Below are 24,545 nucleotides of genomic sequence, written 5' to 3' on the forward strand. Positions count from 1 at the left end.
TATCCGATCTTCACCAAACTTGGTCAGAAGTTGTATCTAGATGATCTTAAGGCCATGTTTGAACATGGGCCTTGCCGGGTCAAAAACTAGGTCACGGGGTCACTTAGTGCGTTTTTTTTTACATTCAGCTTGGTGTCCTCTCTTTTATTCAAGTAGTTTTCATCCGATCTTCACCAAACTCGGTCAGAAGTTTTATCTAGATGATCTGAAGGCCAAGTTCGAACATGGGCCATGCCAGATCAAAAACTAGGTCACAAGGTCACTTAGTACGTTTTACACATTGAGCATGGTGTCCGCTCTCTATTTCAAGTAGTTTAAATCCGATCTTCACCACACTTGGTCAGAAGTTTTAACTGGATGATGTGTAGGTCAAGTTCGAACATGGGCCATGCAGGGTCAAAAACTAGGTCACGGGGTCACTTAGTGTGTTTTAAACCTCACCATGTTGTCCACTCTCTAATTCAAGTAGTTTTTATCCAATTTTCACCAAAATTGGTCAGAAGTTGTATCTTGATAATGTCAAGGGCAAGTTTGAATATGGGTCATGCCGGGTCAAAAACAAGGTCACGGGGTCACTTAGTGCTTTTTAAATATCACAATGTTGTCCGCTCTCTAATTCAAGTAGTTTTCATCCAATTTTCACCAAACTTGGTCAGAAGTTGTATCTAGATGATGTCTAGGTCAAGTTTGAATATGGGTCATGCCGGGTCAAAAACTAGGTCACGTGGTATCTTAGTGCGTTTTAAACCTCACCATGTTGTCCGCTTTCTAATTCAAGTAATTTTCATCCAATCCTCACCAAACTTGGTCACAAGTTTTATCTAAGTGATCTCTAGGACAAGTTTGAACATGGGCCATTCCGGGCCTAAAACTAGGTCACGGGGTCACTTAGTGCGTTTTTTAACATTCAGCATGGTGTCCGCTCTCTAAGTCAAGTAGTTTACATCCAATCTTCACCAAACTTGGTCAGAAGTTTTATGGAGATGATCTTAAGGCCAAGTTAGAACATGGGCCTTTCTGGGTCAAAAACTAGGTCAAGGGGTCACTTAGTGCATTTTAAAAATTGAGCATGGTGTCCGCTGTTTTTTGTGAAAACGACATGCAAAATATTATGTGTCAATGGGGCATGTGGGGGTATTTGTCACGTCTGTGACAAAGCTCTAGTTATTCTGTATCTTAACCTAAATCATAATAACAGATACTAACCAACGATTGTTTTACTATGGTTTTGATCCTTACTTAGGGCATACAAGTCTGAAAAATCATTGATAATACTCTTTAAAACTGATTAATACTTTTACTGGTACAAATTTTTATGATGTGCATCTGAGTTTAAAAGCATAAAAAACAAACCATAAAATAATCTTTGCCATATATTTATAACATTTACTAATTTTTGTGGCCAAGTTTTATGTGAAAAGTGATGGGTTTTAAATGTTCACAGTTTGTTATTATTTAGAATATAACCATGTTCTAATTTTCCCATTTTGTTTTCATTTTTAAGTTGTCAAATTCACAGGCAAAGGTAAAAAGTGCCAACTGAATTTTAACAGATTAAGTCAGAGACATGATTTTATACATTTTCAGAGCATTTATTGTATCTTTCCCTAGGTTTTCTTGGTGGACTATGGACTAGCTTTCAAGTACGCCCCAGACGGTGATCACAAGCCTTACAAAGAGGAGCCTAAGAAGGCCCATGATGGCACAATAGAGTTCACATCTAGAGACGCACACAAAGGTGTAGGTAAGTGGGAGGTTAACAAAGGCCCATGATGGCACAAAAGAGTTCACATCTAGAGACGCACATAAAGGTGTAGGTAAGTGGGAGGTTAACAAAGGCCCATGATGGCACAATAGAGTTCACATCTAGAGACGAGCATAAAGGTGAACGTAAGTGGGAGGTTAACAAAGGCCCATGATGGCACAATAGAGTTCACATCTAGAGACGCACATGAAGGTGTAGGTAAGTGGGAGGTTAACAAAGGCCCATGATGGCACAATAGAGTTAACGTCTAGAGACGCGCATAAAGGTGTAGGTTTGTGGAAAGCTGAAGATTATCATGCCTGTTGAGAGTTTTTTAATGAGTTTTTTTTTAAAGCTGAAAGCTTAATCTACAATGTCTCAGTTTCCCAAATATCTAGACCGAAGAGAAGACACCCTTAGTTGGCAAGCTAGAATGTTTTTTTTCTTAAATTTCAATATGTCTTCAACTGTACCATTTCATAACAGAGCAGAACAGAACAGAAATATATTACGTCTTGTACATAGTACGTCAGTCTTAACCATGTTTTATTATACATATTTAAAATACATGAAAATACAATACTTTGATACCATCATTGGTGTCTTGCAGACCCCTCTCGAAGGGCAGACATGGAGATACTGGGGTACTGTCTGCTGCAGTGGCTCTGTGGGCGCCTGCCATGGGAGGACAAACTGGCAGACAAAAACTATGTGGCCGACTCTAAACACAAGTAATATAGATTTTGAGTGAACAAAGCACAAGTTATGTACATGTAGGTTTAGTTGAGTAAACATGGCATAAGTAATATAGGCTTTTTTGAGTAAACTTAACACAAATAACATAGGTTTTATTAAGTAAACTTAGCCCGGATAACATAAGTTTTATTGAGTAAACTTAGCACAAATAACATAAGTTTTGTTGATTAAATATAGCACAATTCATGTAGGCTTCGTTGAGTAAACTGAGCACAAATAACATAAGTTTTGTTGAGTAAGTATAGCACAAGTAACTCTTTGTAAGGCCTGTTTTTTTGTAGTAAACATAGAACAAGTAGTGTAGGATTTTTAGCTCACCTGAGCACAACGTGCTCATGGTTTGTGCTCATGGTGAGCTTTTGTGATCACCTTTTGTCCGTTGTCCTTCGTGCGTTGTGCGACGTCAACATTTGCCTTGTTCACTCTCTAGAGGCCACATTTATTGTCCAATTTTCATGAAATTTGGTCAGAAGATTGGTTTCAATGATATCTTGGATGAGTTCGAAAATGGTTACGTTTGCTTGAAAAACATGGCTGCCAAGGGGCGGGGCATTTTTCCTTATATGGCTATATATTGCTATAGCAAAATCTTGTTAACACTCTAGAGGCCACATTTATTGTCCGATCCTCATAAAACTTGGTCAGAAGATTCATCCCAATGATATCTTGGATGAGTTCGAAAATGATGTCCGTTGGTTGAAAAACATGGCCGCCAGGGGGCTGGGCATTTTTCCTTATATGGCTATAGTAAAACCTTGTTAATACTCTAGAGGCCACATTTATTTTCCGATCTTCATGAAACTTGCTCAGATGATTTGTCCCAATGATATCTTGGATGAGTTCAAAAATGGTAACCTTGGCTTGAAAAACATGGCTGCCAAGGGGCGGGACATTTTTCCTTATATGGCTATATATGGTTATAGTTAAATCTTGTTAACTTTCTAGTTTGCTCAATCTTCATGAAATTTGGTCAGAACATTGGTTTTCTGTGTAGTAAAGTTTGGTTTTATTATGTAAATATTATGTGACATTAACCGTGTTAATTTTCATAACACAGAATTTTCATAGTTAACATAACTGTTTTAGTCATTAAAACTTATGATAAGCCTTTCAACTAAGAGATAACTGAAAGAAAGACAACATGTACATGATTTTGCAGTATTTATGCAGTATTTATCTCCCTTGTTTAACCTGGTTCAGTAATCTATTTTTAGTTCTGCTCTGGAATTTGGGAAGATATTGATCATTGATAAATGCACTGTTCTGAGGGAAAATCGACTATTCTGCCATTGATCTCTTCTGAACTGTATAAAATAAGCTGTTTGGGCTGATTTAAACACCTCTTGATGCTTTCTTGAAAAGTTAACAGCTCTTGAAAAAGGTTGGAATTTTGAAATAATTAAACTCTAAATTATTTTTAACACCAGCATCAAGACATTTTGGCATTATCTTCTAAATTATTCTTATTATTAAAATTATTTTTATTTGGCATTTTCTAAATTAGAAAGACTATTCTATTTCAATAACTGTAGTAAATTTTTCTTATTTTTACATTTGATTCACTGAAGTTTCCTTATCTCCATAAATATTGTTTTTTAGATTAAATTAGACCTATTTTGTAAACTAGATTTTTGAAGCACTTTCTAGACTAACAGTAACTTATATTTATATCAGTTTTTTTACAGATTTTGAACTTCTTTTTACATTCATTAAGGTATTTGCTTTATGTTGCTCATTTTTGTAACGATACTTAGATTCTTTAGACTTGGCTTGTACCTGTTCATAATTTTCTGTCATTGTTCTTCATTTTCCGAGTTCTTGGAATAAAAACTAGTTATTTTTGTTAAAGCTGCCTTGGTTTTCACTTATAAATAAATTCTTTGAGTGTATTTAGGCGTCCCTGAATGAACGCCTTTTGTTAATTGAATTACAACCAGTCAGTATATTCATCCTGACCGGAAATAAGAGTTTGTCAAATAAATATTTCCGCATTACATAAGTGCGTACAAAGTTACATAACTTGTAACCGTCCTGTGACCGGTTCATTTGCGTAAGCGAAGGAGACTGCACTTCCACACCTGGATAGGACAGTTGAGTTCGATAATGGTTTGGATCGGTAAAAACATGGCCGCCAGGGGGGATCTTTTTCCTTATATTTATATAGTAAAAAAGCTTGTAGAAGTCACATGTTTTGCCTAATCATCATGAAATTTTGTCAAAACATTAGTTATGTGGATGTCTCGGACGAGTTTGAAAATTGTCGTGATCAGTGAAAAAACATGGCCCCCATGGAGTGGGGCGGTTTTCTTTATATGTATATAGTGACAACATGTGAACAGTGTAGAAGACACATTTTTTTCCCAATCTTCATGAAATTTGGACATATCTTGGAAGAGTTAAAAAATGGTTCAGGTCTGTTAAAAAAAACATGACCGCCAAGGGGCCATTTGTTGTTCATTCTTCATGATACTTGGTTAAAACATTTGTTCCATTGATATCTTGGGCTGCAAAGAACAGGTCATTTCTTTTTATCTCAGGTGAGCGACTTTGGGCCTTTCAGGCCCTCTTGTTTAAGTAAACATTATGCAAGTAATGAAGACTGTATTTAATGAGCCTAAGTTAACACAAGTAAAGGTGACCCTATTGTGGGAACCTAACACAAAAATCATAAATGACTGTATTCTAAGTTTCTGGAAACACTAAAATTTTTGACAACCTCATTTTTAGCGAGGCTATTGTCTTGCAAGCTCATCGTCCGCCGTCCGAGGTCCGCCGTCCGTCCTAGGCATCGTGCTAAAACCTTAACATTGGCCATAACTTTTTAAATATTGAAGATAGCACCTTGATGTTTTGCATGCATGTGTATCTCATGGAGCTGCGCATTTTGAGTGATAAAATTTCAAGGTGAACATCATCCTTCAAGGTCAAGGGTCGAAAAAACAAAGTCAAGGGAAGTAATAAGCTTTAAATGGACATAGTTATCTGACCTGCCCACGTATATATTTTTGTTAAATAAATCAAAGTGGCGCAGTAGGCGGCATTGTGTTTCTGACAAACACATTGTGGTAAAAGGTCAAGGTCATCCTTTACGGTCTATGGTAAAAAATACAGATTTAAGGGAAGTAATAAGCTTTGAAAAGGGAGAAAATTATTATGCCCCCCTTCGAAGAAGAGGGGGTATATTGCTTTGCTCATGTCGGTCGGTCGGTCCGTCCACCAGGTGGTTTCCGGATGATAACTCAAGAACGCATACGTCTAGGATCATGAAACTTCGTAGGTAGATTGATCATGACTCGCAGATGACCCTTATTGATTTTGAGGTCACTAGGTCAAAGGTCAAGGTCACGGTGACCCGAAATAGTAAATTAGTTTCCGGATGATAACTCAAGAACGCATACGCCTAGGATCATGAAACTTCGTAGGTAGATTGATCATGACTTGCAGATGACCCCTATTGATTTTGAGGTCACTAGGTCAAAGGTCAAGGTCACGGTGACCCGAAATAGTAAAATGGTTTCCGGATGATAACTCAAGAATGCATATGCCTTGGATCATGAAACTTCATGGGTAGATTGATCATGACTTGCAGATGACCCCTATTGATTTTGAGGTCACTAGGTCAAAGGTCAAGGTCACGGTGACCCGAAATAGTAAAATGGTTTCCGGATGATAACTCAAGAATGCATACGCCTAGGATCATGAAACTTCATGGGTAGATTGATCATTACTCGCAGATGACCCCTATTGATTTTGAGGTCACTAGGTCAAAGGTCAAGGTCACAGTGACCCGAAATAGTAAAATGGTTTCCGGATGATAACTCAAGAATGCATACGCCTAGGATCATGAAACTTCATGGGTAGATTGATCATGACTCGCAGATGACCCCTATTGATTTTGAGGTTATAGGTCAAAGGTCAAGGTCACGGTGACCCGAAATAGTAAAATGGTTTTCGGATGATAACTCGAGAAAGCATATGCCTAGGATCATGAAACTTCATAGGTAGATTGATCATGACTCGCAGATGACCCCTATTGATTTTGAGGTCACAAGGTCAAAGGTCAAGGTCACGGTGACCCGAAATAGTAAAATGATTTTCGGATGATAACTCAAGAACGCTTTTGCCTAGGATCATGACACTTCATAGGTACATTGATCGTGACTCGCAGATGACCCCTATTGATTATCAGGTCACTAGTTTATTCTGTTTTCACACTGTCCAGTTAAGAGACTTACAAATTGTATTTTTGACAAATGTTCATTCATAATGATGTATAAGCCTTTGTTTCTGTGCCAGTAAATACTATGTTTATGGAAATGACGTGAGAATTCAACATTTAAAAAACCAATGTAATATGATATGTAATATTATATGGCAACAGGACAGTTGTGATTTGCTGGGTCAATTCTATTTAGCTTGACCATCCAAGCGGTTGATAGCTTTGACAAACTGGTGGTCTGAAACATTGAGAAAATGTCACGATTCACTGACAATAAATCAAACATGTAATTCTTGCTACGCAACTTGCATTTAATTTTGTCAATTCAAATTATACATAAATATATAATTAATTTTTAATCTGCTTGTTAATTGAAAAACAGCAACACAGTTTGTATGTATAAAACAATGTTAATACATAAATAGGATCAAGCATATTAAAATATCAACTTAGATTTAGTTTCCTTTACTGTACAGGATTTGTAAAGTTAGGTTAATATTTGTGTATTGAACAAAAATAACAACAGTGTAAAGAAAAGTTAATTTGGGGATGTTCTATCCAAACCCTGAGAGTTCAGATTTCCTCAAATGCCAAGTAAAGAGTGTAAATTTCAACCCACTCCTCGGGTTATTTTTCAGAGGCACATATAATTAACTTTTGAGCTTAGTGTCTCATTTGTACATGCATTACTGTATTAACTCCAAATCAACTAGTACAAGTGGTAGGCCAGTATTACATGGACTGGTGTTCACTGTTTACACAGTTTCACAACCCCATCTGATACTGGTCAGTATCTTGGCAAGTGGCCAAAGTTGGGAGCGGAATTAATGGTCTATTACATAACTGACTTCTGTGTGTGGTAAACACATGATACTGGTCATGTGGTCAAGTTGCACTTGTATACATTTGCCCAATAGACCGTTCCATAATTTAGTAATTACCAAATTATCTCCCCTGAATACTCTCCGCGTCCGCCATTACACTACTGCCAAACAACCGGTAACATATATAAGAGAGCACCGATTATTCAACGGGTGAATTTCTTTCTTTTTGTAAAACTTTTTTGTTTGTCATGCAAATTGTATGAAATTAAAGTTTTTCTGCTCGAGGAGATGTTAAGCTAGTGTTAGAACAGAAAAATGTTTGAAAAACGTGCATTTTTTTAGGTATTTGTCTAGGAAAATAAAAACGTTGACACATTAAAAAACCCATTTAATTAAACTAAATGCAATATTTATCATTTGATTGCATCAATCTTAAAATCTCGTAATCCTTTGCATTCCAGTGTTGAATTGCCCGTTTGTTCTGCATAATCCGATTATCTCGTTTTGATCAGATATTATCCAGACTTAACTAACAACATGGCGTCATCCCGGGGTGTCATAAACCACACTGGGTGGCAGATGACAGTCTGGTCATTAAACACAATTGATGATGCCACCATGTCTTCTCTTTCTGGTAGTATTAAGCAGTCATTTGGTTTAATATTTTACCCCCGACATACTTAACAGTTGCGTTCATTAGATATGTTACATATTGTACAAATTAAAAGTTATGTCCAATATAGAATATCAGAAATTGTACACCGTAAAGATACTAGCCCGTTTAATCCCTGGTTTAATTTATGAAAAAAAGTATTTGATAATTATAAAATTTAGCTAAAAACATAACATTTAACGTATTTAGCGGGTATCGGTTAATTAAAACTACGTCATTTCGTATGAAGATTTAATGTTACGGCAATGCACGAACGACATCATAAAAACAAGAAATTACATTTGACACGAACGGGGGTAAATAATGTTTAAAAAAATATTAATATATAGATATATGTGTGTTAAAATGTTAGATATTTGCCACTCATACTCACTAGTAACGAGTTTTCAATATACATGAATACACAGTTCAAATTGCATCATGTAAAGTTGTGTTTTTCAGTTGTATGTTAATATTCCTCAATAGCGTCATTCTCTGTACAAAACCCATCAAATTAAAATTACATGTAAATACTGTCATGCAGTTCGCTTTTAATAGGGCTTTGTAGTACGTTTATTTTCAATGCACCCCTTACACTTTCTATTACTCACGTAAGTATCACACTAACGTACTCATGCCATTCATAATTATATTTTTATAATTAGATGTATTACTATTGTAATTTATTGAAGCTTTTCTGCAAAAAATATTACGGCTTATGCATAGAGCTCTTTGTTGTGTCAAATTGTTGGCCTTTCAGTCTTCAGATAATCTTTAATTTGATGCTTATGCCGCGTTTTTAAAGTTGCAAATAAATGTATTAATAAATTCGTTTGGCGCTTAATAATATATTTTTGAAATATTATTTAGGTGTTTTTTTCGGAGGTTTTTTTGTGTGGATTAATTGACTAAACATTTGGTGTCGTTATCCATATGTTTTGCGTTACTTCAAAGACCTATGAAATACATTTTTTCAGTATTTTTTAGCTTTATAGCTGTTGAATGATTCACAGATGAAAATATAGATATATCACATAGATCGCATTCCTTTCATCTTCCGAATAATCACATAAAATATCGTCAAGATCAATATCACTCTCTCATGATAAAAAGCTCGTTTTTTAACGTGACAAAATTCCATCTAAAAAAAAATAAAAATAAATCCAAACCACAATTTTTTTATCTTTGATATCAGAACAAGAAAAATAATGGAAGGCGTATCAAAAATATCATACCGTACTTAATATAATATGTTATGATTTTGGAATGTAGATTTTTACCAAATGAGACCAATTACAAACAATTAGCGGTAATTAATTGCGCGAGAATCTTTAATAAGTATTAATTAAAATATAAATTGCTTGATGTTGTGGCTATTAACATCAACACAACAATACATGCGTGAATTGTTTGTGAAACGTTAAAAGTAACAAGTCTAATCAAAGACATAGTATGAGCGACTGAACCGGCAAATTTTCGCCGATGATTACCACTTGATTACAGATATAAAAAAAACAAATACACGAAAGCATTTTAAACATTTTATTTGTAACAATCAATCTCAACTTCAAACAATCATTTAAACAACAAAAATGTGATAATCGCCTCACATTAATTCATTAAGTAATTTATTTATCCGACAACGGTTAAGCGGGTATTCTCTACGTCTTTGGCTTTTGGAATCGCAGACTCGCACCAGTTAGCAGCAGTGTAATGGCGGACAGTCACGTGACTTACAATATGGCGGCGGTCAATTTATCGATTATGGAACGGTCTATACACAACACTAGCCTTGGCTATTTTTAATCAGATTGCATTGCTATCTATGGTGGTCATTGACTAGGGGAGTTAACTGCTATCAATTATATCCATTACCGGTATATGATTGAGTCTTTGATTTTTTGGATTCCTTTCACACATTTTGACTTATTTGACAATATGTGAAACGTGCACACAATTTGTAATGTTTTATTTATTAATGGTAATGAAACATGTTATTTATTAGTATAGGTCCTGATTGGTTTTTGCACTATTAATTGGATACATTTCACAGGTCATTGACATACAGTGACAAAAACATATTCACACAATGGCTGTCACTACAACGGAGAGCCCATATGGGGGGCATGCATGTTTTACCAACAGCCCTTGTTCAATATTGAACATAGACACTTTTTATATTTGGCATGCATGTGTATCTCATGGAGCTGCACATTTTGAGTGGTGAATCTACAGTCACGGTAGTGGCTTTTAATTATTTGCTACTAAAAATAGAGATTTGTTACAGACAATTATTTTCAAGGGAAGTAATTTATATAATTATAAATCTCATATTATATATTTCCTTACCAAGAATTGAAGTTCTTTTCACAGTTACTGTACAGATTTATTATTTTGATTATTTGTAGCCCAAATGATTGATTTGTCAAAGTTTTTTTTTTTTAATGATATAATTATAATTTCTTTAATGTTCATTACATACCTGTGAACGTATGTCCATAGATACATGGTCAACTTTATGAAAAAGAAAAAAAAACTCTGGCTATGATCTCTTTTAAACCACAGGCCTTGGTTGTCGGTGTTGTCTGACATGGTCATAATTGACTGTGAGACCAACCCGGTTGGATTGGACAAAATTCAAGGGAAGTAATAACCTTTAAAGGGAGATGATTTCTATGCCTGCCAAATGATAAATATAAATGTTATTTCAATGCGGCGCAGTAGGGGGCATTGTGTTTCTGACAAACACATCTCTTGTTTGGTCACTAGGTCAAAGGTCAAGGTCACTGTGACCTTTTAAAAAAAAAAATCTGACAAGCTTTCGCAGCCTAGTGTGGCACCCGTTATGCGGTGCTCTTGTTACCTCAACTTTTAGAGAATAGTCCAAGCTATACTTCTCACCCACATGACCGCGCCCTAATAATACTCTGAATTACATAAACATGCATTAACTCCTTTTCACTGTTTCTTCTATAGGTATTCAAAGGAAACTTTGCAGAATTGATCAGGGTTATCTTGTTAATGTAAGATCACATACAAAGTTTTATAACTCTGGCCTTTTATTAATCAATTTTATGCCTACTTTTTTGTACGTAGAAAATTGCTTAAAGTTATTGTGTTCAACTTATCAATATCACTGTTTCGCCTGCAGATATTTAATTGAAACTTCACACATGTGTCAGGGGTCATTATGTAAGATATCTGGCCAAGTTTTATATCTCTGACCTGCAAATTAGCAGAATAATACTCGTTTTTGTACTTAGAAATTTGGTTATGGTGAATGTTCAACATCTCCATATCACTGTTTCTCCTACACTTATCCCATGGAATAATCACACGTGTTTCTGGGGTCATTGTGTTATTAGCTTATTAATGCCCCTTTGTAGCTTACGCGGGCATAAAGTGTTCTTAATGAGCATTTGTGATTGCCTTTTGTCCATTGTGTGATGTCTACATTTTACCTTGTTAACACTCTAGAGGACACATTTATTGTACCCCCATTACCATTGGTAATGGGAGCTATATATGAGTCACTTTGTCTGTTGGTCGGGCTGTCTGTCCCAAAAATTTCATCTGATCTTCACCAAACTTGGTCAGAAGTTGTATCTAGATGATGTCTAGGTCAAGTTTGAATATGGGTCATGCCAGGTCAAAAACTATGTCACTGGGTCACTTAGTGCATTTAAACCGAAATTTTGTCCGGACCATAACTATGTCATTTATTGTTAGATTTTAAAATGACTTAGTACATTTGTTCACCATCATGGGACGGTGTGTCATGATGGTGAACAAATGTACTAAGTACGAAAGAAATAGGTCGATATCTCCAAGGTCACACTTGGTGTTGCCCATAAATGAGCTTGTCAGGGCCATAGGTTTGTCATTTATTGTGAGACGTTAAAATCATTTAGCAAATGTGTTCACTATCATAAATGAGCTTGTTCGGGCCATAACTATGTCGTTCATTGTGAGAATTTTAAATCATTTGGCACATTTTTTCACCATCATTGGACGGCGTGTCATGCGAAATAATTATGTCGATATCTGCAACGTCAAGGTCACACTTTGAGTTCAAAGTTCAAAAATGGTCATAAATGATCTTGTAAGTGCCATAACTATGTCGTTCATGGTGAGATTTTAAAATTACTTGGTATATTTGTCACCATCATTGGACGTTGTGTCATGCAAAAGAATTACGTCGATATCTCCAAGGTCAAGATCACACTTTGAGTTCAAAGATAAAAAATGGCCATAAATGATCTTGTCCGGGCCATAACTATGTCATTCATTGTGAGATTATAAAATGACTTGGTACATTTGTTCACAATCATTGGATGGTGTGTCATGTGAAAGAATTACGTTGATATCTCCAAGGTCAAGGTCACTCTTAGAGTTTAAAAGTCGAAAGTGGACATAAATGAGCTTGTCCGGGCCATAACTATGTCATTCATTGTGAGATTTTAAAATTACTCTGTACATTAATTTTGTTCACAGGCATTGGACCGCATGTCATGCGAAAGAATTCAAGAGTTCAAAGATCAAAATGGCCATAAATGAAAATGGCATAATAATTCTTAAAAATGGCCATAAATTAGCTTCTCTTGTTTTGTGAAGACAGCATGCAAACTATTCTGTGTCAATGCAGCATGTGGGGGTATACGTCACGTCTGTGAACAAAGCTCTAGTTTACCTGGGCCTGTGGTTACCTGTTTTTCTTGCATATAATTAACACTTAAAAAAATCTGAAACTGCAGTGCCCACTGATTTGGTACTTGTTATTTAACAAGACTTAAACAATGTTATTCAAGGCCCAGAGATTCGGTATTTGCCATCTAGCAGAGCATAGTGGTCTTATACCAATGTTGTTCAAACTATGCTCCTGGCGTCAAAATTAGGAACGCCCAGGGGTTACGTGTTTTCCATATTGAATATTTTGAAAATTGTAAATCATGTCCCTGGGGTAAAAATTATCCGAACACATTCTTGTTTTCCTTAATAGCTCATCTGAGCGCATGATGATATATTGGAATGCCTTAATGCCCGGCGTCTGTTTGTTGATGTCTCCTTGGGTCTGTCCAGGTGACAACGGACAACCTGAAACCAACATATCCCCCCACCCGCTTGTACAACTTACATTATAACAATACCAAAAAACAGAATATATGAGTAATTACCTTTTAACAAGACGGTGTGAAGGCCCAATACTGTTCTTGTCTACTCTTATAAATGTCTGGCTTCCAAGCTTCAATAGTTATTTTCCTTTGTTTATTTTCAATTTAAATTTTGTATGTAATATCTTGAAAACTTTAAGTGGCATGATCTTTAAACTAAATGGGTATGTACATTTACAAATGTAATTGATGGGATGTGAATTGTACAAGATCCATAACTATTGTTTCCATATTTTGAGAGCAATTACCCTTTTGTTAATTTATTACGTTAAAATTGTGAATGGGGGCCAACTATGAGAGGTACTAACTTGACATTTAAAGATAACTCGATATCAATAATTAGATGTGTTGTGCACAAGTCCATTGACTCTTGCTTTCATAATTTTACAAATATTGCCCTTGTTAATTTTCATGCTAAAATTTTGTTCAGGGCTTATCTTTGCTACAATATTACGTATCAAAGCAAAACTTACTAAATACAAACATTACACTGTTTGGAAACCAGTTCTTATAACTTTACTGACTATGTCCTCTCACTAAGTGGCATGTGGGGAGTATTTCAGGCACAACAGTGGCAGTTCTAGTTTTGTTTTTTAAATGATCAATTGCAAATACCAAAAGTGCTTCTCTTTACCATGAAAACTTTTTCATCTTTTCAGATACATGAATGATATATCTTCCTTGATGAAGAAGTGCTTCCCAAACGGAAATGCGCCAGGTATGTTGTTACCTTTCGATGTTGATCCATTAAATGATTAGGGTATATGTCTATACATCTTCCGTCAAATAATAACCTATGAAAGTACTCCACAAATGAGATTATGAATTAGAGAATATTTACTCGCTTAGCGATTGATTTATCAATAACTACAAAGATGTTGTCAAGTCTTAATGCCCAGTCATCCAACTTCCTAACCAATTTATATTTGATACTCTTGTTAATAACAGCTGAACACTTTTTTGTCCCTAATCTAAAAGAAAGGAATGTATATATGTGTATATATTATCTATCTATCTATCTTTATATATATATATATATATATATATATATATATATATAAAGTTTTATGTTGGAATATATATATATGTATATAAATAAAATATATATATATATATATATATATTCCAACATAAAACTGAAGGTTCAATTTATCATAACACTAGTGTGAGCAAAAGAAACTCTGTATGCCAAATGCATGTCAACATTACCGGTACATGTAAAGGAATGAGTTACCTATCATATCGTTTCAATTTAGAGACCTCTTTCTGAACTAGTGAATTCTGCATTATCTTTAGTGACTTATAAATCATCCTTATTGATTGACTTTTGAGTCATATCAATCGAATGATTTATGAATGAACCTTATTGATTGACTTCTCAATTCTACTTAGTGACTTCTGAACTATCCCAACTGTGTGGCATTTGTATTATTCTTATTTGAATGAATTCTTAATTTACCACTTGTAGTAACTATGGTTATATCACAATGACATGTAAGATTGCTTCTACCCCAAGCATGGTATCTTAACACAAATTTTCTATAAATAGAATTCATTTTAATTATTAAATACTTACTTGCTATCCCTAGCTTTTCAAGGTGGGTAAGCTCCTCCAGAAATCTTCAAGGGCCGGAATAGGCCACCTCTCTAAATGAAAACAGATCAGGTTAAACATAGTACAATGTAACCTTACCGGAAATCAAGAACCGCAACTCATCTTCTTTTTCAAAATTATATGAAAATATTAAAGGATGAGCGGGGTGGGAGGTGGGACTCACCGATAGCAGGTAAGTTTTTTATAATTAAAATGAATTTTATTAAAGAAAATTTGTTTTAATGTCATAAATACGTTACCTGCTATCCCTAGCTGATTTTGTAGCTGTGGCGTGAAGGTCTCGTTTATATTTTCCCATCACAGCAAAACCCATATTCAGGTTTTTTAGCCAGAGATAGTAGAACTCTGTCCTCAGATAATCTTCCTTAGTACAGTATTGTACATTAATTTCCGGATAGGGCCAGCACATTTATGCCATGGAAGAAACTACTGTTTGAGCCACCACAAGAGGACCCAACATATATAAATTGTCTTGTTGACACGACGATAGAATGAGGAAAAGGAGGTTGGATTCCTCCAGAAAGCAGCTTGAAGCACTTCAGAAAATGAAACATTATTAATATACGCCCACGAAGCCGAAAGAGCTCTTAATTCATGCGGTCTAATCTTAAAAAGGGATAAATCCCTAGATGAGAACATGAATAAGCCTTCTTAATAGTCAAGGCTACCCAACGAGAAATAAATGCCGCAGACACATCCCCCCACCCCCTTTTAACGGAATGAAAAGTCTTTTGCAAGAACCTCGAATAGACTTTACTCTTTTAAGATAGAACTTCAACGCCCTGACCGGGCAAAGAAGTCTATCATCATCTTCATGTCCACAAGTATTAGAAAGACTTTGAAGGGTTTAGAAGCCATGAAGGGGAGTTGATTTTTAGCAAGGAATCCTGGCTGACATAACAACGCTACAGATCCATCTGAGGAATCAAAACGAAGATGAACATCGTCGATAGAAAGTGCATGAATTTAACCTCTCCGTTTTGCTGAAGCCAAAGTAAGAAGTAGGGATGGTAACGATTATCCGGATATCCGAATACTGAACAAGTATCCGAATCGTAAAAAAGGATCCGAATTCTTGATTAAATGATATTACCCATATTGTTATGCACACTATGTTCCTTATTGTATATTTCGACGTTAATCTGTATACCAGACATCGTTGACAGAGTAACATAAACCCGTTAATTGGTTGTTGCTCAGCGAGTGCCCCTGCCAGTTCCCGATCACCTTGTTGATAATGGCCGAGTTGCATAATTGCCAACTTGCGCCTCCTTGTTTTGTTTTATGGTCCTTATTTCCCGATAATTGACACCAACTGCTACTTGGCTTCTCGACGGATGCAACAGTATGGAAAAATTATCTCTGCCCAATTTAAAGTCTCTATAACGCTCAAAATCAACGAAAATTTGTAAAGTATTTCGGAAAATAAAGTAAACACCTAAACAATCAGTGTTCCTTATAGCAATAGCCACAATTTCAATGCTAGATGTGGTATGATTACATAGATTTTTGTTGATACAAAATGCTCGTTTTTATTTATTTGTGACACAATTAATTCCATTTTAATTTCCCGGTAATATATCTATCCATACGACACACAAACACCATGTTAGTGTTCATATGTCGTATGAATAGATATCATTGTGGAAATTTACAATGGAATTTAATATGCAAAACAATAATAAAAACGAGCAATTTGTATTTACAAACATCTGTTTAACCAGACCACATCTGGCGTTGAAATTTTGGCAATTGCCATAAGGAAAACTGATTTTTAATTGGTTAAGTTTATGTTACGAACAATTGTATGAAATTTTCGTTGATTTTGAGTATTAATTTTATTTAATAAAAAAAATTCAATTGGACAATCAATTTTTATCTGTTAAAAAAGGAGAATACGAATCGCAATTTCTCAAATTCCCGAAGTATTCTGGCAGTTCCAGCAAAATCAGTTCCGATTAAGCACGTGTTCTCGTCGACCGGATAAGGAACAAACTAAATAGCGAAACAAAAACCTGGTCAGTGCATCTTAGCGAAAACAAATGAAATTAAACTGAATGTAATTACTTTATGTAGAATGTATATAACGTAGTATGCTTTTGTTTTAGTTTTACGATGTGTGTGTTTTTATGTCCCCCACTATAGTAGTGGGGGACATATTGTTTTTGCCCTGTCTGTTGGTTGGTCTGTTGGTTGGTTTGCGCCAACTTTAACATTTGCAATAACTTTTGCAATATTGAAGATAGGAAGTTGATATTTGGCATGCATATGTATCTCATGGAGCAGCACATTTTGAGTGGTGAAAGGTCAAGGTCATCCTTCAAGATCAAAGGTCAAATATATGGGTCAAAATCGCTCATTTAATGTACACTTTTGCAGTATTTCAATATTCAAGATAGCAACTTGATATTTGGCATGCATGTGTATCTCATGGAGCTGCACAATTTGAGTGGTGAAAGGTCAAGGTCATCCTTCAAGGTCAGATGTCAAATATATGTGGCCAAAAGCGCTCATTTTATGAGTTCTTTTGCAATATTGAAGATAGCAACTTGATATTTGGCATGCATGTGTATCTCATGGAGCTGCACATTTTGAGTGGTGAAAGGTCAAGGTCATCCTTCAATGTCAAGAGGTCAACTATATGTGGCCCGAATCGCTAATTTTATGAATACTTGAAGATAGCAACTTGATATTTGGCATGCATGTGTATCACATGGAGCTGCACATTTTTAGTGGTGAAAGGTCAAGGTCATCCTTCAAGGTCAAATATTTGGGTCAAAATTTCTCATGTAATGTCACTTCTGCAAAATTGAAGCTAGCAATTTTATATTTGAAATTCATGTGTATCTCATGGAGCTGCACATTTTGAGTGGGTAAGGGTCAAGGTCATCCTACAAGGTCAAATGTCATATAGGGGGACATTGTGTTTCACAAACACATCTTGTTTTAAAAAAGAAATTACATATTTTGCGACTTTGATATTGTTCTTATAAATAAAATAATTGAAATAAAGAAATCATATAAATGTGTTATATTGTTTGTTATTCTGTAAACAATGCACACTAACGTATTCAGTGTTGTGATGATGGCAGCAGCCTTTTGTAGTTTTTTAAAAAAAGAATACGGATATCCGAATATATTCGGATAGCGGATACGGTTATCTGGATACCGATTTCGGATACTACTACCATCCCTAGTAAGAAGGAAAACGGTCTTCCAAGTAAGAACTGTAAAGAAGCTAGATCCAGAGGCTCATATGGAGCCTTAGTAAGAGAATCAAGAACACAAGCCAAATCCCATTTAGGAGCAAGTGTCCGAGAAACAGGACGTTTAAGTTCCATAGATCGAATCAGTTCCGAAATCGCTGGATCAGCACAGACTTGTGATGACTTACTAAAAGCCAATGTATGCGAAATCATAGATCTATATCCTTTGATGGAGCTAAGAGAAAGTTTCTTATCATCAAACAGATAGATGAGAAAATCCGCTATGCGTCTAGCAGAGGGATTGAGGGGATCAATTTTCCCTCGAATACACCAATTAGAGAAGAGTTTCCATCGAGCATCATAGACTGCTCTGGTGAACTTTCTCCTTGCAGAACCAACGAGGGTTGAAGCCCTGACAGAAAAGCGTTAATTCTGCAGAGATTGCCTGATAACGGCCAGAGATGTAAGTGGAACAATGCTGGATCCCCATGTAGTCTGCCTCTTTGAGATAGAAGATCTGATCTGTGATGAAGTTTTCTGGGATAATGGCACAGGAGACTGAGAAGATTGTTGAACCAAGATCTCCTGGGCTACCAAGGGGCAATCAGGAGTATGTGACACGAACTTACCCTGATTTACTCCAATATTTGAGGAATCAGAATGGGTGGGGGATAGGCGTAGGTGTCCAGTTGGTCCCAATAGAACGAAAGCGCATCTACTGCCCACGCTGCTGGATCATAAACTAGACACACATACAGTGGAAGTCTGTGGTTGTGTCTGGTTGCAAATAGGTCGACCAGAGAATAACCGAACATGAGAAAAATCTGATTGGTCACTTCTTGATGAAGTGTCCACTCTGATGGAAGTAATTGGTGTTTGCGAGACAAACCATCCGCCAGGGCATTGAGGCGACCTGGAATATATTTTGCCAGAAGAGAAATGTTGAGCATCTTGCAAAGAACAAGTAATTCCCTGGTTTCTAGATACAGGGAGTGAGAATGTGTTCCCCTCTGTGCCTGAATGTAAGTCACAACTGATGTGTTGTCTGTTGACACCATCACACAAGAGTCTCGAAGAATGTGACTGGAAATGAGATACAGCTAGAAAGACCGCTCGCATTTCTAGATTGTTGATATGTAGATGTGACTCCTGATGAGACCACCACCCTGAAACTATCAGACTAAGTGGATGCAGATGAGCACCCCACCCTTCCTTGCTTGCGTCCGTCATAAGATACAAAGACGGTTGCGGAGGAAGAAGTGGCACTCCTGCCAAGAGAGTCTCCTTGTCTAGCCACCACTGAAGACGAGGTATTAACTCAGGAAGAATTGGAATCTGAGATAACAGATTGTCCTTAGACCATTTCCAACAAGCTAAGAGGTAATGCTGAAGAGGATGAAGGAACAGACGTCCTAACTGCACAAAGTCTGCTACTGAGCTCAGGATACCGTTGAGAGAGAGGAACTCTTGAGCTGTTATATGAGATTGGGACAAAACCCAATTGACCTTCACCAGAAGGTCTGATATACGTTGACGTGACACTCTAACCTTGTTGATGTGAGTCAAGAAATTCATTCCCACAAAGGTGAAATCTTGAGACGGAATGAGGTCTGATTTGTCAGCATTTAGAAGGAGCCCTAAGAATAGGAGTTCCTTCCAAGAAAATTCCAGATGTTGCAGAAGCAATTGACGATCGAGCTGGTGTAGCAGCCAGTCGTCGAAGTACTGAAGAAGCAGAATACCGTCTTGGAGATGTGCTCCGACTGCAGCCATGAGCTTGGTAAAGACAAGTGGAGCTGTTGCCAACCCAAATGGCATCGCTTGGAACTGGTATACCTGGCCTCGAAAGGCAAAACGAAGGTACTTCCGGTAGTTGGGATGTATAGGAACATGGAAGTAAGCATCTTTCAGATCCAAGGACACCCACCAGTGCAGAGGTTTGATGGAATTCCTTATAAAGGAAGGAGTCTCCATCTTGAAAGTTGGTTTGAGTAGATACATGTTGAAAACTTTTAAGTCTATTACTGGTCTCCAGGAACCATTTTTTTAACAAGAAAAAGACAACTGTAAAATCCTGAAGGATAAGGGTTTGTAAACCTCTCTACCGCCTGTTTTTCCAAGAGACCGAGAATGGACTCTGGAATATGTGGATGCGGAGTTACCAGCTCTATAGGGACGCGAGAAAGTGGAGGTCTGTTTTCAAATTGAAAAGTCAGGCCTTTTGTAACAAGAGAATGAACCCAAGTGTCCGAAGTTACTTACCATCGATTTGAAAAATGTAGATGGCTGGCCCCGACTGGTATTTCCGGCATCGGAGGAGATGGCGGTAGAAAGGGTTGGCCCCTAGGGCTGGTAAGGAGGAGGTCCGCCCCTGCCAGGAGGAGGTTTGGAAGTTGTCTTATCTGGCTGAGGTTTGCTCTTTTTCCCAGAATTCTTAAGAAGACCTCTGAGAAAAGGAAGGTCTGTTATTAAAAGATGGTCTATTTGGAACCGACCGTTGATTCAACAAAGACCTTTTAGAGAAAAGGTTGTTTCTCTTATCCTTCGTAGCTGTTGGAACTGCCTGTGTCCTAGAAGCTGGACGCTTAAAGGCCCCTAAGGGTTGTCCAGAGTTTTTTCTAGCTAAAGAAGCATGAAGTTGATCATCTTTGTCCGCTGTGATTGCTTCTTGTATCCTTCCATCGAAAAGAAATTCTGATGAGAGAGGTGCCGTTCTGAGATAATTCATACCTGGTTCTAATAGAAAATCTTTAGGTAAAGATGAAAGGTTTCTACAAATCCTTAGCATCTCCGACATTGAAGAAGCAGCATTATGTGAAAGGGACAATGTCGTAAGTGAAAGATGAATTAACAAATCACGAAGTTATTCAGGAACCGAATCCGACCAATCACACACCAAATGCAAAATAGTTGCTAGCATGAGATCTATCTGGTTGGTAAGATCTTAAGATCTGCGCTCTCTCACTCCCCAATATTCCAACATGGAATAAGGAACAGACGCAGAAGTTGAAGAAGTAGGCATATTAAGAAAAAGCTTATTGATGTCAGGATCCTGAACCGGTAATTTGGAAAAATCCAAGCCAGAAGTTGGATCTGGTACAGAAGGCTTGTAGCTTCTAGAAAGTTCATGCTGTTTAGGATCAGACAAATCCTTAGACACTTTCCACAGTTCTCCTCGTTTTGAAATGGCTTTATTAGCTGATTCCAACGATTGAAAAACTGATAAAACAGTAGAACCAATTAAGAAAGGCGTGTATCAGGACGAGAAGTAGCCTGAGAAAGCCTGTTGGGATCAAATGTACGAACTAATTTTTCCGTGATCGAATTCGTCAAATTAGCAGACATCTCAGAAGGTTTTGGTCAATAATCATCACCGAGAGTTTGAAATATATGTTCATAGATCTGATTAATTGATGCCAAATATTGATCAGTGTCATTATTGGAATCTGCCTCTGAATTGGCCTCATTGTCTACAACACCAGCAGTGTGCATTGAATCAGCGGAAACAGAAGTGGAAATACTAAGCCGATTATCATGCACCAGATTGTCACGTGACTATCTGGTAATGATGAATGAACATTCACAAAATCAACACAATGATAATTTAAACCGGAAGTCGACGGTAAATTATCAGAATTAACCGGTACAAATTGTCTCGAAGAATCTTGAAGCCATAAAGTGTCTGGATTTGACGGTGTAGCAGTAGGAGGTACCCGACAAGGTAACGTAGACGATACCCGTGGTGCAGAGCATGTATCCGTAGTGGTGAGATAAACACCAGAAGACAAGGTCTGCGAACTATTACCAGTCACAGCAACGTGTGTTAATGTTAAACTGGAAACTGGAACTGTTACATAAGGTTAAGAGACATTACAATCCGAAACAGGATAGTTTGGTGAAGGATAAGAGTAGTCAGAACGACAATGCCTACGTGAAGCATGTCAACGAGCTTTATTCCTGCAATGCCAGATCGGCTGCAATTGGAATGACGTCTCATAGAATAGTGTTTCCTAGAGCCTTGATATGATCATATCGACGCCAGAAATAAGGTCTGCTAGATAAAGGTGAGCGTGTCAGACGTCTACTTTTATTGTCGGTACTCATTGACGACCAAGATGTTTGACGAAAAGGAAGAAGAGGAGGAATAGTCCGATGATGATGAGCGATGTCTATTTCTGATAGTTGATCAATGACCGGTAGTATTGACCAGTGGTATTGACCGGTGACCGGACTGGTCACTGTTGATAGATGACCGGTGACCGGACCTATCCATGGACCGGTACCACGGATCGGTGACTGGTGACCGGACTGGTGCCATGGACCGATGACCGGTCCGGTACCCAGTGACGTACCGGTCATATCATGACCAGTGTTGTCACCAGGTAATGACAGTATGGCGGTTGCCAAATGGTCTGGCATTGGTCGATGACCAATGCCATCAGGCAAAGACCAGCTGACGGGGGTCTTCATATGGTCTGATGTTGACTGACTGTCTAACTGACTTAGCACAGTACGATCTCCATCTTGCCCGATACCCGGTGACTGATGCTGCAATCTGTCATCCGTGGACAGCAAAGTCACCGGGCATTTATAATCTGGTCAAGGTTCATCTGCCCGTTTCCTGCTCAGAATCGTTCTGCGACAGATTTCTTTCTGCCATGTCGCATCGTCCCACGCACTGCAAACAGAGCATTTATGATCAACAGTACAAAGAGTACACGATAAACAAGACTTGTGCGAATCCCACGAAGCCTTTATATGACCACATCAGCCTCTAATTTGTAGATTCATTCTTATTCTGAAAACAGAATAAAGAAAAGAATCTACGTAAGAAAACAGTGTTTAAAGAACAAAATAACTGAAATAAACAGTAAAACAATGTATAATACACTGTACAATATAGTCAATAACTTGTTGACTTAAAGCACGAAATGCAAGTGCTCAAGTGCATTAGCACCTATCAAAACCCGGCAAAGTCTGAAAATCAATTAATATTCAACAAAACATTTACAAGAAACAATTTCTGAATAGAGCAGAAGCGATAAATCATGCAATTTATCAATTCCAAACCCAAACAACCACGCTGAAGTGAGTAAAAAGACCAAATTTCAATGACGACGAAAAATGGCGGTCTGCATGGCGGTTCTCCAGAAAAGGAAGATGAGTTGCGGTTCTTGATGTCCTGTTAGGTTACATTGTACTATGTTTAACCTGATCTGTTTTCATTTAGAAAGGTGGCCGATTCCGGCGCTTGGAGATTTCTGGAGAAGCTAACCCACCTTGAAAAGGTATAGCTAGGGATAGCAGGTAACGTATTTATGTCATTAAAATGTTCTGTATATTGCAGCTGAGATTTCCTCATACCTGACAATGGTATCCAAACTGGATTATGAAAAGAAGCCCGACTATTCGGAAATGCGGAAAATATTCACACAAGGCTTGGCAGACCTCCACATCAAGGACACCTGGAAGCTTGCTCTCCCGATTGCTGGAGCCAAGCCTAGCACCCCTATGGTCTCACCAAAGGTAGGATTCGGGGGTCTTTGTTTCAATTCCCACTTGAGGAGTGTTTCTGTGTAAAACCTTCAGTTTTTGATGTTAACAAGCTGAAATAAAACATGTTATACCTATCTAAATGTTGCTGTAGACAGAAGCTGTCGGAGATTTTTTTAACTCAGGGAGTATTTCATAAGGTGTTTCAAAAAGACTCAAGCAACTTCTCTCAGAAGTTTCTCTGTATACAGCTTGATGCTTTTGAAGTTATCAAGGTTATATTAATAGGTTTTACAAAAAAAATCATGCTGCTTTCAACAGATAATAGATTGCTGTCTATAAATATTGTTTTAGTAAGAGCTGTTTGAATAGATTTTACAATCTACAATTTAAATATCTTAATGGTTTTGAGGTAAATTTTATCAAAAATACTTTAAAAACACATTACAATCACCAAGTTTTCGTTACAGAAAGCAGTGAAAAGAAAGATTCAGGACACAGACACAGATGGAAAACAAAAGAAAGCAGAGACAGCATTAGCATCACCAAGGACCAATACCCCCAACAACTCGAAGGCAAAGCCTCCTAGACAGACAGCTAAAACAACACCCGCAAAACCAGGTGCTAAACAAGCACCAAAACAGAAACCAGTTACACCAAGCTCTGCAGCCAAAAAGAAATCACCAGTGAAAAAGGTTACAAAGTCCCCTACAGCTGCAGCGGCTTTGGCAAGAAAAGTTGGGGCCAAGACAATCGCTGGTACTTTGAAATCCCCTGCACTGTCAAGGCTTGCCTCGCCCAAGGGTTCAGTATCTCCAGGGATCAACAATGGACCTAAAGCAAAACTAGTAAAATCTCCTGCAGG

The 24,545-nt window shown here is 37.3% G+C and overlaps 1 protein-coding gene across 3 annotated transcripts in view; it reads left to right on the forward strand.

Moving 5' to 3' along the window:
- Positions 1-24,545, forward strand: part of LOC127870754 (serine/threonine-protein kinase VRK1-like) — a 40,013-nt gene that overhangs the window by 14,036 nt on the left and 1,432 nt on the right. For all 3 annotated transcript variants that reach the window (XM_052413208.1, XM_052413209.1, XM_052413210.1), the window contains exons 8-12: positions 1,612-1,744; positions 2,355-2,475; positions 14,026-14,084; positions 23,535-23,713; positions 24,151-24,544. In XM_052413208.1, the coding sequence (XP_052269168.1) occupies positions 1,612-1,744; positions 2,355-2,475; positions 14,026-14,084; positions 23,535-23,713; positions 24,151-24,544 (886 nt within the window). The remainder of the gene's footprint in view (positions 1-1,611; positions 1,745-2,354; positions 2,476-14,025; positions 14,085-23,534; positions 23,714-24,150; position 24,545) is intronic.

This window comes from Dreissena polymorpha, chromosome 3 (genome assembly GCF_020536995.1).
Source record: "Dreissena polymorpha isolate Duluth1 chromosome 3, UMN_Dpol_1.0, whole genome shotgun sequence".
Classification (NCBI taxonomy): Eukaryota; Metazoa; Mollusca; class Bivalvia; order Myida; family Dreissenidae; genus Dreissena; species Dreissena polymorpha.